The sequence below is a fragment of the Callorhinus ursinus genome, unplaced genomic scaffold, assembly GCF_003265705.2.
Source record: "Callorhinus ursinus isolate GAN/ISIS: 27379988/994484 unplaced genomic scaffold, GSC_fseal_2.0 scaffold4, whole genome shotgun sequence".
Classification (NCBI taxonomy): Eukaryota; Metazoa; Chordata; class Mammalia; order Carnivora; family Otariidae; genus Callorhinus; species Callorhinus ursinus.
Window position 1 is genome coordinate 152,645,978 of NW_027397066.1, and position 16,255 is coordinate 152,662,232.

General features: G+C 38.5%; 3 protein-coding genes across 13 annotated transcripts in view; 2 read left to right on the top strand and 1 right to left on the bottom strand.

Moving 5' to 3' along the window:
- Window positions 1-9,936, bottom strand: part of HMBOX1 (homeobox containing 1) — a 202,708-nt gene extending 192,772 nt beyond the window's left edge. For all 10 annotated transcript variants that reach the window (XM_025873765.2, XM_073892540.1, XM_073892543.1 and 7 more), the window contains exon 1: window positions 9,652-9,936. The gene's annotated coding sequence lies outside the window, so the exon portion shown is untranslated. The remainder of the gene's footprint in view (window positions 1-9,651) is intronic.
- Window positions 9,937-10,320: 384 nt separating this feature from the next.
- The window catches only part of INTS9 (integrator complex subunit 9), a 104,042-nt gene continuing 98,107 nt past the window's right edge, over window positions 10,321-16,255 (top strand). For both annotated transcript variants that reach the window (XM_025873769.2, XM_073892537.1), the window contains exon 1: window positions 10,321-10,457. In XM_025873769.2, coding sequence (XP_025729554.1) covers window positions 10,449-10,457 — 9 coding nt within the window. In that variant the 5' untranslated portion in view covers window positions 10,321-10,448. The remainder of the gene's footprint in view (window positions 10,458-16,255) is intronic.
- LOC112825683 (ATP synthase peripheral stalk subunit F6, mitochondrial-like) overlaps window positions 10,385-16,255 on the top strand; it is a 29,198-nt gene continuing 23,327 nt past the window's right edge. Inside the window, exon 1 of the mRNA XM_025873770.2 lies at window positions 10,385-10,457. The gene's annotated coding sequence lies outside the window, so the exon portion shown is untranslated. The remainder of the gene's footprint in view (window positions 10,458-16,255) is intronic.

The window sequence follows — 16,255 nt, forward strand, 5'->3', positions numbered from 1 at the left end:
TAAGACGTCTCTTGACCTCAGTGATGGGACAAATGGTAGCCAAAAGGCTGTGTACTTGATAAGAGGTAGAACTGAAAAAAGAGCCTCTTTAGTCAACAACGGATGCTCCTTGATAGCAGCAACTAGGATCCTGAAAGAATAGCTTCAAGCTACTTTCATGCTTTAACAAATCTGTGATTCGAACTGTTGAGACAGAACAGCCATGTCTCTAGTGTTACCTTTGATTCTTTCCTTAGTTCTGTCTAGTTCTATAGTCTTACTTTGTCATCTTTCTCGTTTGCCAGAGGTAACTAACATTAAAAGCTAACACTAAATTACACTGGGAGACTTTTGCCATTTCCTGCAAATTATTTGATCCTTGAAGAAAGGATTAAATCCAACTAATCTTTGTATCCCACAGAGTACCTAAACATGCACTGCTATACTTGACATGTTTGAGTGCCCTGTTCAATCCCTACAAGAGAATCCTCCTCATGCAGAGCACCCAAATGCATTAGCCTTATATAAAAGGTGACTCCCCCCTGTGTCCTACCCTCAAGGTCATAGAATAGAATTGACATCTAACTCATGGTCATGCGTTCAGATTTCTCTCTCACCACCCGAACTAAAAGAAGCACACTGTCGCCACTAAGAGGGTAAGTAAGCTTTAGTTGAAAGGATAAAACAGTTCACATCACTACATGCAACATATGAGAACCAAATCCACCTGCAAGTCAAAGTTATGGAGAAGCAGAAACTGTAAAACTACAGTAAGGCAACCAGAAGTGAAAGGGAGAAGTAACAAAGCTTGATGAAGCAGACATAAAAAGAGAAGGCAAGACAAGAAACCATATATTCCCAGAATGTGAGGCAGAGACTAGCTTCTCAGATTCCTGACAGATCTCCCTTTCGCACAACCCCAAACAGCTGGATCCCTACAACAAACTTCTTTGAAGCCAAAGAATTCTTGATTGAATCACTATTTTTTTAAGAATGTACACCAAGATAAATAAAAAGCTGGCAACAGATAAATCCAACGAGGAAAAAAAAAAATTTGCACCAGGAAGAAAGTGAAATCTCAGGTTAGTCAAAAAGTTCTCTAAATATGAATCTGACTTATCAGAAAGTACCATCAATACCTATCATATTCTTGTCAATGAAACAAAATAGAATTTAAATGATATCTTTTTTTAAAAAGATTTTATTTATTTATTTGACAGAGAGAGATAGCGAGAGAGGGAACACAAGCAGGGGGAGTGGGAGAGGGAGAAGCAGGCTTCCTGTGAAGCAGGAAGCCTGATGTGGGGCTCGATCCCAGGACCCTGGGATCAGGACCTGAGCTGAAGGCAGATGCTTAACGACTGAGCCACCCAGGCGCCCCTAATTGATATTTTCAAAGCAAATTATCAGTGTGCATAAAAAACTGTCTCAAACTCAGAGGAGAAAAAGCCTACATGATATATCTTTTCTGGTAACATATTTCAAAATATTTTGTTAGCCTGTTTAAAGCAGATCTATGTCTGTAATAATCAGTAGTATATTAAATTAATAGCCTCATCTTTGGAAGACAGGCTTCATGACCTATACAGTTGATAAAGGGAAGGCAAACTAGCCTCTAAACTGATGGTCCTTTCTTTTATTTTTTTTATGATTTTATTTATTTATTTATTTTGACAGAGAGAGAGAGGGAACACAAGCAGGGAGAGTGGAAGAGGAAAAAGCAGGCTTCCCGCTGAGCAGGGAACCCCACGTGGGGCTCGATCCCAGGACCCTGGGATCATGACCTGAGCCGAAGGCAGACGCTTAACAACTGAGCCACCCAGGCGCCCCTGATGGTCCTTTCTTGTACGTAGACTAACAATAGTATCTAGAACCCCTTTTTTTCTTCTAAAGATCCTTTCTCTGGAAACAATTTTTGAACTGACTTTCTCTGAAGAGAGTTCCCCTACAACAAATCCAAAAGAAAACTACAATATGAGCTCACTATCAATTCATCTGACAAGTTTGCTTTAACACTGTTAAAGGCAAAACTAACGTCAGAATAATTGTGATTTTGCTTATCTAATACAGATTCTAGCATACTTCCTGTCTGGCAAGAAATATATCACTTAAGCCTTTAATTCATTTAAATCTTACATGCTTATTTACAGAAATTTTCAATGTTACTAACTTTTATTAAAAGTTTAATGGCTATTAGTATTATAAATCCTCAATTAAGTAAAGCTTGCCAATTTTCAAATTTTCACAGGAAAGTTTAATTGGAATTTTCCACAAAAAATTTCAAGATGTGCCAATAGAATTTCTGAACTACTACAAAAGGCAAAATAGTGAAACTACTGATCCAATAATTGGTGTTCTTTTCCTTAGTTATATTTGACAAAACAAAATTTATGACTAAGAGGGGAATTATTCAATCTCTGTAACAACAGAATCGTTCTTCAATAGTATCTGATTGTGGTGGTGGTTATAGAATCCACACATACAAGAGGAGGTCGCCTGAGTGGCTCAGTCGTTAAGCGTCTGCCTTTGGCTCAGGTTATGAGCCCAGAGTCCTGGGATGGAGCCGCGTACCGGGCTCCGTGCTCCTCAGGGAACCTGCTTCTCCCTCTCCCTCTGCCTGCCACTCCCCATGCTAGTGTGCGTGTGTACGCATACTCTCTCTCTCCCTCCGTCAAATAAATAAATAAAATCTTTAAAAATTAAAAAGAAAAAAGAATCCACACGTGATAAAATGGCATAGAACCATTCACACACATCGTACCAACATCAATTTCTTGATTATAATACTGCACTAAAAGTTACATAAGAGGTAAACATTAGGGGAAACTGTGTGAAAGATATAGGCTCTCTCCACTATTTTTGTAACTTCCCGTGAATCTATAATTATTTTAAAATTAAAAATAAGCAAACAACGTATTACTTTAATAACAAAAATACCATTTACATTTTTTAAATAATCTAAATACCGTTTAGCTGACTAGAAAACAGAAACCTAATCATTTATACATACAAACTTACACTGTCAATAACAAAGTCATTTAATTGACATGCTGTCAACTAAGACATTCTATGTCAGAAAATGGAACTTAAAATTGGAAGTAACCAATAAATTGTGCTCATTAAATAATTCCTTGTTTTAGGGAAGAAGACCATGTCAGTTGATGCCTGTGTTAAACTGAAATAAAAGCAATATATATATATTTTTTAATTATCATACTTTACTTAAAGAAAAGTACCTTTTTGAGAGGAAAAAAAAGTCAAAGATATTTTTATTTAACCTTGGACTACCACCTTTGGAGGAAAATGACAGTTTATTGAAAAGATGATACAGAATTTCAAACAAATAAGATCATGCCACCTTTTCAGAGAGATCTTCCTCCGACCACAGAGTGTATAGCAACTGTTCTTGTCCTGAGTGGCTTTAAACAGTTACTATGTAAAACTAAATAAACATAGGCTATCTTTGACTCCAAAAAGTGGATTTTTCAACCAAATAATCTTCAGAATAGTTACTTTCAAGTTCTCCACAATGAACAATTATGTTCCATGAAGGTAAGTGCTGGCTAAATTAGTGGTTGCAAACTAGACATAATAGAGCCTCCTACAAAAATTACATTCTGAAGTCTGGACTGATACCTTAGCTATCATCCTGCTACCTCTGTACCATAGTTTTGAGTAACATTTATCCTTGTCTCAGTTTGGTAGAAACAGGACATTCTTTCTCCTCCATGAGGGAAAAATGAGACACAGATATAAATCACCATATGTGTATCATCTACCACTTTGGAAAACCAACTAAAGCAGTGGAAATAAACTGGCCACCCAACCTCAAGTATAAACATTAGTGTGTAAATAAAACAGATGTCTGTCAAAGAGGCTTCCAGATCATATAATACAACTATTCAATTGTCTCAATAGCAATGTTTTAAAAAAAAATTACACAAAATGGAGAATTTGGATTTGTGGGAAAAAAGTGAAAGAAACTATACAAAATTAATCTTTCATGAAGTTAGGTGAGAAGATAAAAAGGTTGGATTAGCAGTGGGAATCTAAATTCGAAACTTAAAAATGTATTAACAGGACAAAGAAAGTGAATTTTAAATTGTTGTCTGAATTAGGCAATAATCTAACTAACATTGTCTTTTATTTTGAAGAAAAAAACAGAAGCCAGAGCAACAAAATACACTATCATTCTAACTTTATACAGCAATATGTTTTAAGGTTCACAATTCTTTACTTTTGAAGACATTACTACCCTCATAGACTAATAATACCCCACCCTCCTTATCTATGCTAGAGTGCTTGCTGGGCCTACCAGTAGTTGGGCATGGCTAAGGCACAGGGTCTAGAGTTGATAATGATAAAATATACAGAAGGAACTAGAACACAAAATACGTGGTATAATACGATGATAATAATAGTTAACATTTATGATATCCCTGAAGCAGTCTAGGTACTTAACAGTATTCTAAGGGCTCATGATAATCCTGTGAAGTGAGGACTATTTATCCCCATTCTACAGATGAGGAAACTGAGGAACAGACAGATTAAAACACTTGCCCAAAGTCACACAGCAAGTAATTGGCAAAATCAGGATTTGGACACAGGTGGAATAACAGTTTGGACTTATTTGAAAGGCTGGGGAGCCACTGAAGGATTACAGGCAAAGTATGGCTAACAATCAAATCCACATTTTGTTTTAGCAAGATCTCTCAGGTAGGAGTGAAAAATGACTTAAGAAAAAATACTGAAAGAAGGAAAATTAGTTAAGAAACTGATGTGGCAAGACAGAAATGATGAAGACCTGAATTAAGGAAATAGCATATAATGAAAAGAAGTTAATTGATACAGATACAAAGGATGTAAAATCAACTTGATTCTATGACTGGATGTGGAGAGTGAGAGTGACTCAAGGTTTGACTGAGTAGGCCCAACCCAACAGCTTCACATTTTAATCACACCACTACTTTATCAAAATCTTAAAGCAGATAAATTTAGTCTCAGGTCATCCTCATTTCAGCAATAGCCACAGCATGTGACTTTCCCCTCTTTGAAAACTGTACTATAAACATTAAAATTACTGCCCCTTGGCAACTCCACGTTAATTGTTTAATATGCATACAGTAAAGAGAGCTATTAAATGTTTTCGATAAACCACATGCAGACCGTCACTGAACATAAGAGACAAGCTACAGAGAATATGTGCAACTTAGTAAACAGTATCATAATCAGCACTCTAAGCTTAAAAAAACCTAAATGCCCTTTGAATGAATCTATGGACACCTGTTTTAAGATTCAAAAAAAGTATAATAATTCATAACTTCAAGCTACATCTATTGCTTTTTCTCATTTTGTTTGTAAATGAAAAAACAAAAACAAAAAACACTATCCTTATTCCCCACGTCAAGGATCTGTAAAGTACTGCATTAGAATTAATAATAACCATTGGAAAAACTTACTGTGACTTCAAACTTACTACCATTGTAAGGGTAAAACTATGCCAAAGCCAAAGCCTTCCAGTAACTAAATGCTCTTGGAAAGTGTCCAAAACAATGTTATAGTAAATTTCCTACTTGTTTCATCTAAGATCAAGAAAAACAAGTTAACTAAAGACTGGATTATGTTTAAATAGACTATAACTAAAAGTTATACCTCAAATAATCAGTCAGAAAAATCTTTACTCTGTACTTATGATGGGCCCTATAACCAGTACAGGTCAGGTGGGGAGACAGCTGCACCTAGGAATCTAAGACACATATTAATTAATATTATTTTCAGAAAAATTTCAATACCAATACCTTCCATTTTGAGAGAAATAGATTTTGGCAGAATCTTTTAAAATAATGGCTTATTATTAATGATACTGAAAATCTCCATAGCTTCTATAATGTGGGCAGCATATGGTGGTAGTTACTCTGGTTTCTAGTTTGAGCCACTGTTTAGTGTCCTGTTATTTGTGGTTCAGATTCCTTTTTTACAGGTTGCATGCCTCATAGATATATACCAATTTCATATATAAACAAACGTAAAGATGCTTTATGTGAGTGCATATGTAAATGTAGCTATAGGACACTCTAGACAAGCTGTGATTCCCACTAACAATGTTTTTTTATATAAAGTTCTACTGAATTGAGAAGCAAAAGCCAAGAGTTAAGAGAAAAATCTGGCCAAAAAGCAAAGGGAGCTACAAAATTAATTCTGGAAGCCAAAACAACCTAAATAAAGCAGGTTTTCAAAACAAACCCAACATATTTTCACTGAGCACTTTCTAGTTTACCTATAAACATTCGCATTTTTAAAAAGCTGAGTGGTACACCAACTTTCATTTATGAAAAATGACATCCTAGGATAAATTTCTAATTTCCAAGAAAAATAACTCAAGTTTAAAGATCTGCATACAAAAATAATAGAAGCAAGAGCTGCAAAGAAATGAACCCAAAAAGCAAACGTGGTTTTACAGGAAACATGGAAGCTGTCTGCAACATTTTAAAGTGGGATGGACTGAATATAACATACACAAGACCCCAAATGAACAAATTTAGCATAAATATCCCAATGTGTTCAACATCTACTGAAAGAAGCAATCTCATTCCAATAGATACTTGCCACAAAAATTGCCACAAACTGGTTACTTCTATTTTTTTAATGCTAAAACAATGAGAGATTTGTTGCAATATATTTTAAAATTTACCAATACTGAGCTATTAAATTTCTATTAGTGATGCTTCAACTAAGGATTTGTGCTAAGAACGAAATCTGTTCATACAGCAATGAAAATGAAGCCTCACTAAAGACATTCAACATAAAGATGACCCCTAAAGGCTCCTTGATGCACATTTGTAACCACAGTATTCGTGATATGCAGTACACTAAACTAGCAACAGATTGGTTAAAAACAGTTTGGATTCTCAACTTCCCATAATATAGGCGACATTTTTAGAAGCAATCATATTAAAATAAATGTGTCTTTCACAGTTACGGGATGAAATTTTAAGCTGGACAGGCACCAATGCCCTGATTTTCTACTCTTTTCATAAACCATATGACTTCCACATGCTGACAATGTTTTATGCTTTAACCTGCAGTAAAGGCTTTACATCATTTTAATGCTCAGGGCTTAAAATGCAACAGAATCGCCCCCGCCAAATGCAAGGAATATGTTTGGTTTACCTACAGTGATTTCAACCAGACTACTAGTCAGAAAAAGTTTAATGAAAGGTTTTCCCAGTAAGTAACTTTACACTTCCATGAAGAAAACAAAAAGAAAATCTGAGGTAAGGGTAGGTGGAAGAGAAAATAATGTTTTATTTTTCCAACTCTTAGACATTTTAGTTTTTTATTTCTGAAGTATTGAACATTTAAAAACTCTACATCTAACAAAATATCTTCCAGAAAAAAATATACTCTATTATGTAGTTACATGGGATTTTCCTCCAGTTTTGGCAAAGTAATGTTTCAGATTAAGATAGAAGGTTAAAACAAAAAATTCTGGATATCCTAGTCTAAAACAAACCAAAGGTTCGGCTTTATATCAACATATTTTATATTCTAAATTTGAGACTTAGAAGACACATCAATTTTTTTTTTATTCAGGTCAATCTAAATATACATACTACCTCACGTTTACAGTCAGCTCATCTGTATGAATGATCAACTGCAGAAATTTCAAATCAAAGGTCATAAAATATACCATAAAACTGCATACTGTGTCTACGTGACTTTCAGTTTTTATGGAATCTAAGGTCCTTTACTGATAGGTTTGAGAATTGGTAAGTTTGGAGCCAAGTATGTAAATACATTAAGTCTCAACAGTCAAAAGAGCAATTATGCCAATTCCTTTAGTTATTTAAAGGTCCATTACACAAACTGTCACAGAAAGAGTGCTATTGAAAAACTTCTATTTCAGACTGAAGAAACTACAAAATATATGGTCTTAAATTCTCCTGGTGTAATGTTATTAAATATTAAAGACTGTGAGAAAAAAAGAGATGTTGTAACCCTCTTGCCTTTGCAACTCTACTTGAAACTTGAGAAAACAATCAGAATTCAAATTTTCCAAATTTGACTTATAAACATAATTCAACTAGATCTAACAACTTAGTTGTGCAATTTTAAAATGAGTTTAATGCAAAGCACTTCAATCCTGATGTGACAATTACCTGTGGCATAAATGCAAAGTAAAAACAAATGCAAGTCCTTTTCATCTAATGATGCATTTTATAGTAAAATCACAAAAAGCACAACTATATTAGCACAAACTAAATAAACAGGCACAGGAGGCATCATGTCCATCTGGCAAGAGAAATGTAGCATGCCAAGAAAGAAAGGAAGGACTGAAGGAGGAAGAAGGGAAGGTTAGGAAGGGAGGAAGGGAGGGAGGGAAAAGAGGTTTCTACACCTGCAGGATCCCAGAGAAATGAACTAGTCACATCACTCTACCCTATTAGATACAAAAGGGTTTTTAAAGCTTCAGGGTAAAAAACAGCAATCCCTTAACACCATTCAACTTTATACAGTATAGTATCTTTAATGTCAACTGCCTTCCATCCTTCACTCACCCAGTGCTTCCCCACTCTTCCATACCAGCTTTCAGACAAATCCGAGACAGAATAGGGTGGGGTAGAAGAAAAATACAAGCAGCGCCTATCAACTACTCCCCCCGCCACCAAATAATTTCCAACAGTTTTTCCTACTACGAAAATAAGTCTCCCTATCTCAAGATACACAACAGTCATCCTGTGTCTTCAGTAGACACACAGAGACGCATACCCATGTCAGCACTCCAGACCCCCACCGCACGCCCCCGAATCTTAAGTAATGTTTAATGCATTTAACACGAAGATGATGAGATACATCTACCTACTGTTTTGGGGTGAGGGTGGGTGGAGGACTCCTTTCAAAGTAGCCCCAATAGTGTAACCAAAACACGGTTCCGGAATAAAATATTAAGAACACTTTTCCTTTCCCACCTATCTATGGACTTAAGGATGCAAAAATCCATCTCCACACCACCTCATCTCTAAAATTCTTCAGCCCGGAGTTTGGGGTGGAGATTTGTCCAGGGGAGGGGGCGGAGGCAGGGAGGAGAAGTGTGAGCGGGCAATGGGACACAAACGAGTTGCTAACCCCAGCTACCCCGCACCACGTCGCCAGCCCAAAGGTCCAGGACGCGGACCTCACGCACGCTTCTCTGCCCAGGCCCAGATAAAAGCTATGACTCCAGCTATCTAACTTCCTATCTATAGACATTTATTCAAGACTAACATATCACACAAGTACACGTCACACAGTTTAAAACACAGTTATAAACCCCAAACAAACCCACACATCTCAAATTCACCTCGCAGTTTCCCAAACTCCAAACAGGAGACCCCACCTCCAGGATTCAAACCTTCCGCCCACAGTGGAGGAAACCAGGAAAAAAGAGTTGGGGAGCAGCCGACGCCTTTCAATTACCGGCCCCCACAAACTGCCCCACCCCACACCCTGCGTCCGGGTTACCCACTCAGAAGCCCCCTGCTTCCTCCCTCCTCTCAATCGGGCCGCTTAAGAGACCCATCCCCAGCCCACTCACTTACTCCCCAAAGCCCCTCAAAAAAAAAAAAAAAAGTGAAGAGAAAGAAGTAAGGAAAGAGACTTGAGGTAGTCCGGCTTCAAAACCACTCGACTCACCTCAGAATCCTTGCTGAGTTCTCTCCGCCCGGCACAGCCCCCTCCCCAACGTCCCAGTACGAAGGGCTGAGGCAGGGAGGAGGGGAAAGCGGGAGGGGGAGGGGTGTCTTCCGCGTGGGGCGCCAGTCGGGAGGGGACTGGGGAGGGGTTGAGGCCGGCGCAGGAAGAGGAGAAGGGGGAGGGGAGGCCCCTATCTCCCAGTCTCCCCCTGAAAACCTCCCTTGTCTCTATCACATCAGACTGACTGTCTTTGTCTGGCTGACAACCGCCATATTGATATCAACAGCCCCGCTCCCACCTGCTGCAGCCGGGCGGCCCTGGGAGTTGTAGTTCTTGCCTCCCTTGAGTAAAAGCTCGGGACTTCGCATCCAGAGACCCCAGGGAACTACAGCTCCCGGCAAGTCCCGCGCCCATCCGCCTTCCCACAGGGAGGAGGGGTAAGGGGCGCCAGAGCCATGGGGACTACACATCCCAGAATACCATGTGTCCCAGGTCCAGAGAGGGGACATGATATCATGCTGGAGTGCAGAGGGAGGATGAATTGGCGGCGGGGATGAATTTAAGCTGGCCGAAGGAGGCGTTGGAGAGGAAAGGGACGGAAAAGAAAGATGACCACAGTTCCCATGATGCACGGAGAGATGACTACATTTCCCATGATGCCTCGGGGAGGGGGCGTAGAGAAGAAGGACTGCATGTCCCGCGATGCTCTCGGCGGGCCGGTGGCGGTGATTGAACCGGAAGAGGCTTTCTGCGTTTGAGGAGTGGAGTGTCTGGTACTGAACAACCAAAAGTCCAATATGAAACTGGTGAGTCTCTGCTCCTAGGTCAGAAAGCAAAGGTGATGCCATATCCTTTTGGACTTCTTCGTTTGCACCTTGGGAAGGGAAGTAGAAAGTGGGTGGACCAAGGAAAGCTGCTGTTGTTGAGGGGATTTGAGTTTTATCCCTCCACTCTCCACCCCCAGCTGCCTAGAGATCTTATGTATCCGTTGACGGGTCCCTTTGGTTAGATAAGACGTTGACTCTCGCATTTCTTCTACGAACTAAGGTTGGGCTTTATGAGCTAGGTTTGACTTCTCAGCTGCCACGTAAGTGTTGAAATAGGTTAACTTCTTTCCATGCTATTGGCACCTGATTAGCGTTTCTTCCTACCGTTGTTGAGGCGGCTTTTGTTAGATCTGAGCAGAGAGTAGAAAATATTGGGCAGAGGGTAAACACTTATTAAATTTTGTATCATATACTCCTAACTGCCCTAGGACTTTAGAGAAGGACGAAGTCAGGGTGTGATTTTGGAGGATTTGAGTCTTAAACACTACATAGAGTGGGTTGAGAGGAAGTGTTAAGGCATTCCACCCTAGGGACTGCATAAGCCAGTGTATCTGGAGGTCTTTGCATCACAAAACCCAAACACTTTGCTTATTGAAAAGCTTCTCAGACCTTTATTTTGGGCCGTTTTACTTATTATGCATAGATCTAACTAGTTTATTCTACCTCTATAGAATTAATAATAGCATTAAATAGGAGGTGTGAGATGCTGTTTCTCAACCTTTTAAAATTAATGTTCCTGCAGCCAAGTATGTCAGACTTTACTTTCAGTGATTTTTATACAAAGACAAAAGGTTTGTTTTCTTATTTGAACATACTTTTTCAAAGAGTGCGCGTGCACGCACACACACACACACACACACACACACACTACAGGTATATACTCTGCAAAGTGCTGTTTTCTGAAAAGAAGTCAGAGAAAGTATTAAAGTAGATTCAACTCCAAAACTGCTGCCATTTAAAGCTGCACTTAAGTAGGGAGAAGGGCACAGATTAGTAAACCTTGACTGTCGATTTGCTCCTGGGTCTGAATGTGAAACATTTAAGAAGGCAGAATTGAAAGTCACTGCCTTGCCCTATAGAAGCATGCAATTTAATGAAGATAGAAAAGAAAGGCAAAATTTTAATTCTTTGCAATTCATGGTGAAATAAAAACATGTTCAGGGTTTAGGGAATTGAGAGGATAATGGGGTGGGGGAGAGGTGGAAGATAGCTTCCTAGAAAGGACTCGAACTGATAAGAAAGAGGAGTAGGCCAGGGCCTTCCATGAAAAGGGTTCAGGTTTTAGGTGCAAAAGAGTTTGCACCTAAATGATTGGAGCACAGACCATGTGTCCCCAGTAAATGTTAAATCATATTTGGTGTGCTTGGTGAGAAGACATGCAAGTGTGAAACAATTTTTTTCCATAAAAATACATTTGGCTGAGAGCCAGGATTTACTTTACACACACTTTGGTTTGCTCATAATATTCCTCCTGCTTAATATATTTACAGATGTGGAAGCATGGAAGGGAAAAGAGTAGAAACTTGTTTTTTCCTTTAAGAACCAAAATATGCCTCCTAGGAAGAAGAAGTGTTCTATCTATAGTGCCTCCCTCTTTACTTTAAATCCATGTGTTACATATTAAAACTCATTTGGTAGTTGTTAGATGATCTTGTAGGATCTATGCAGAATTACCATCAACATAGCAAAGTGGTTTCAAAAACACTGATGCTCACTTAGACGTCTTTTGTGTGTCATGCCTCATAAAGTTGAAATAAATCGTCCCATGGCCTTGGGTTTTTAACTTTGTGTACTGCTTCAGGAATATGTAGTAATAAACCATGCTTTACATTTATATCATGAAACACAGAAATACATTTTATTGAGCACATTCTTGTTTTTGAGATTATGACTTCCCAGAATACCCTCCCCATGCACAATCTATGACCACATTTTGTTGATTAATTCTACCTCTGTTCTTGAACAAGTCTCTTTCTCTCCAGTCCCACTAATACTGCTTTTGTACTGCTTTTCACCTGATACTTGGAATTCAACAATACTTTCTAAATGATCTCCCTGAGTTCAGTCTTGACCCCATCCAGTCTACTCTGCATCTCAGAAGTTGTTTTAAATTGCAGAGTTCCATAAAACCCCTCAGTAGCTTCCTTTGCCTTTAGAATAAAGTCTTACAATTCTTAACTTGGCTTACTTGGTCCTGCAGAATATGGCCCTGCCTACCTTTCCAGGCTCATACCTAGCCTTCATCTCCCTTGCTCTCCTGGTTCCAGTTATATTGTACATCTTCCAGTTCCTTCAGCTCACTATGCTTTTGCCTCTGGGACTTTAAGTGTGTTGCTTTGCCTACAGTGCTTTTTTGCCTGCCTTATTTTTTCATATATCTTAGGTCTCTGTTTAGTACTTCTTCAAGGTTTCCTTGAATTGGTTACCCCCGTTATATGCTTTCATGGCACATTTTCTTTTTGTAGCACTGGTAATTACTGGTTTTATGTCTGTCCTCCTTCATATATTCCCAGGGCCTGACACATAGTATGATGCCACTGAATAGTTGTTGAATAAATAATTTCTGAAGGATTATCAAGTCCTGTGACTATTGATAAGAAAAGATTAAGAAATATATTTAAAACATTACAATAAGCAATATCCATTGGAGTAAAAAAAATAATTGCTACCTTTTGTGGAGCAATTATTGTGTGCCAGGCGCTATGCTAAGTACCGTGTAGTGTCCCACTTACTCCTTTGATTTAGGTGATAGTATTCTCATTTTACAGATAAAAAGTCTGAGCCTCAGGAAAATGAAGTGGCTCACAGTTCCACAGATGAAAAGTAGTAGAACCAAGATCTGAATCCAAGATTCCTTCCTTAAGACTCTTGGTTAATGAGGGCCCGGATTCCAGCACCTTGCAAAGTACCTGGCATATGTTATCTCTTAATAAAAGGAAGCCAGAGTGCATACTGGGAGAGTTTATTCAAAGCTGTTTTTAAAATTAGCTTTAGAGGCGCCTGGGTGGCTCAGTTTGTTAAGCGACTGCCTTTGGCTCAGGTCATGATCCTGGAGTCCCAGGATCGAGTCCCACATTGGGCTCCCTGTTCAGCAGGGAGTCTGCTTCTCTCTCTGACCCTCTTCCCTTTCGTGCTCTCATTCTCTCTCTCTCAAATAAAAAAATAAATAAAATCTTTTAAAAAACTTTAAAAATAAATAAATAAAATTAGCTTTAAATGTGAGTTTGATTAAATTAAGATCTTTAAAAAAGATTATTGGTAAAAAAAAATTAAAGTTTGGAAACTTCCTTGATAATATAAAGGGCTCCATATCAGACCATACCAACTGAGTTGAGTGCCAAGTTGGTTTTTATACTACCCAATTTAACCTCTGTAATGCCATTTATAGTTCTCTAACTTTACACATCACTCTCTTGGTGGCTTTACACACACCCAAGGGAAGACCACGGATGTCATTATAAAATATTCCTTGGATATCTCCTTAGAAAGATACCAACTCCAAATGATTTTAATTACTGTCTATAATATTATGCAGTATTCAGGCAGCTTTATTAACTGAAAAAAGTTGATTGGCACCTTCAGTTAACCAGAATCATTTTTAAAGAGCAGGAAAATTAGAAGATTAGAAGAAAATTAACATATTTTAGAGCCTGTTCTGTTATTCGTATAAATTGAGCCTACCTGGGTATACCTAGGTGGCCAGCTCAGGAAAGGATAGAAACTAGAATTCTCATCAGGATCGTTACCAAAACATCATGGAACAGGGGCGCCTGGGTGGCTCAGTCCTTAAGCATCTGCCTTTAGCTCAGGTCATGATCCCAGGGTCCTGGGATCGAGCCCCACATCCGGCTCCCTGCTCAGCGGGAAGCCTGCTTCTCCCTCTCCCACTCCCCCTGCTTGTGTTCCCTCTCTCGCTGTGTCTCTCTCTGTCAAATAAACAAATAAAATCTTTAAAAAAAAAAAAAAACATCGTGGAACAAAAAAATACTGAATACACTGACATATTGAATTTGAAACATCTAGGAATTTAGTCATTCAAATAAATGAAGATTAAAGAAGATAGTAAGAAGCAGTTCAGGAATGCAGCATGTGTCATACTTTCTATGGATCCAGAGATGGAGAGAATCTTTTTATTAAGTCAACAAAGATTTATTATGCAACCACCGTATACCCTTGGCATTCAAAGTTTTAATACTGTCCATTTTAACTCTTACATTTGACCCCAAAGATTGATGACAGGAAATTATTTATGATTTTGCTGAGGCACAGATTTGAATATGACTTTAAGATTAGTGATAAGCTAGGCACCTGGGTAGCTCAGTTGGTTAAGTGTCTGCCTTCAGCTCAGGTCATGATCCTGGGGTCCTGGGATCAAGCCAGGAGCCAGGCTCCCTGCTTAGCGGGGAATCTGCTTCTCCCTCTCCTCCTCCCCCCTGATCTTGCTCTCTCTCTCTCTCTCTCTCTCTCTTTCTCAAATAAATAAAATCTTTAAAAAAAAAATAGTGATAATCCTTAGTGAATGAACCTGATTGCTTCAGAATCCATGGCTCTCTGTAGTTACTGTTGCTCTTTTGTTAAAAGTTCCGAGAGGTCATTTAAATGCTTGTTATGCTATACTTTTTGAATTTGATGGAGGAAATTACTTGCTGTAGTTGTATTTACAAATTTTAAAACTCAGGAAGGCCAGGAGATGTTCTTCAGTGATCTATGCTCCTTTATACAAAGTGCTGTTTCATTACTACTGGCTTTCTTGGGGAAGGCTCAAATTTTTAACTCACCATTTCTCCTAGGAAAACAGATGGAGCAAAGAAAGGGATTCATGGACTGCTCCCAGTGGAGGACAAATAAAATACCAAGTGGAACTGTAGATGATCTAGAAGATCTTTGCTTGAAAGGGGCAAATTCTGCTCCAAGGTCAATTTAACAAATCATTAGAAAGGGGTGTGGTTATTCCTCACCTCTGATCTGAGAGTGATAGATTATTTCTCTCATTTACAGAATTACAGAATACTTTTGGCTTCTTAGAACTTGGATCAAGAGTAGAAAATCTCTTGCTATGAATTACAAACATTCACAATTTTACCAGTGCTTATTAATTCACCTATTATGGTGCAGTTGTTAAAGTGTCAACCTGATTTCACTATCTTTTCTGTTTCTGTTTGCTGGTTGATTAGAGTGCCCTCGTGTGTCTTTATGATGCAATATCATTTCAAGCTTCCGAAAGGTCATGTTTTATCACCACCTCAGTATGATAGGTTTTTTCCTTTCTTTCCTCAAACTGAAAAGCAATGTGTAGCATAAAGCCAAGTCACATACTTTATTCAGCAGTGCTCTGAGATAAAAATGGATATTTTGCTTTGGGGCATTTCAAAGTCTTAATTGTTGTTACTCTGAAGATTAAATCTCTTATACTTAAGGTGAAAAAAAGTATACCAATAATAGATTTTTTTCAGCAGTAATAGTTGAAAAATATATATATGACTCACAATATTAAGCATGACAGCATTAGTGTTGCATATAACTGCAGTAGCACATCTGTTTTGTGCCTGGTTTGCTTTGAGCACTCAAATGCTGTTGCCTTTGGCTCTGATAATCAGCAAAGTGTACTTGACAGACAACGGCCAAGAATGTAGCATGGCATGGAAATTAGTAAAACCCAGCATTCCAAATGGAAAACTTGCTCCTGGCTCGCTAAATACCAACAGAGGTCCAGGCATACAGGACCCTCAAATCTCTTATTATTCATTTATTTATTCAACAAAACTTCCTGACCACCT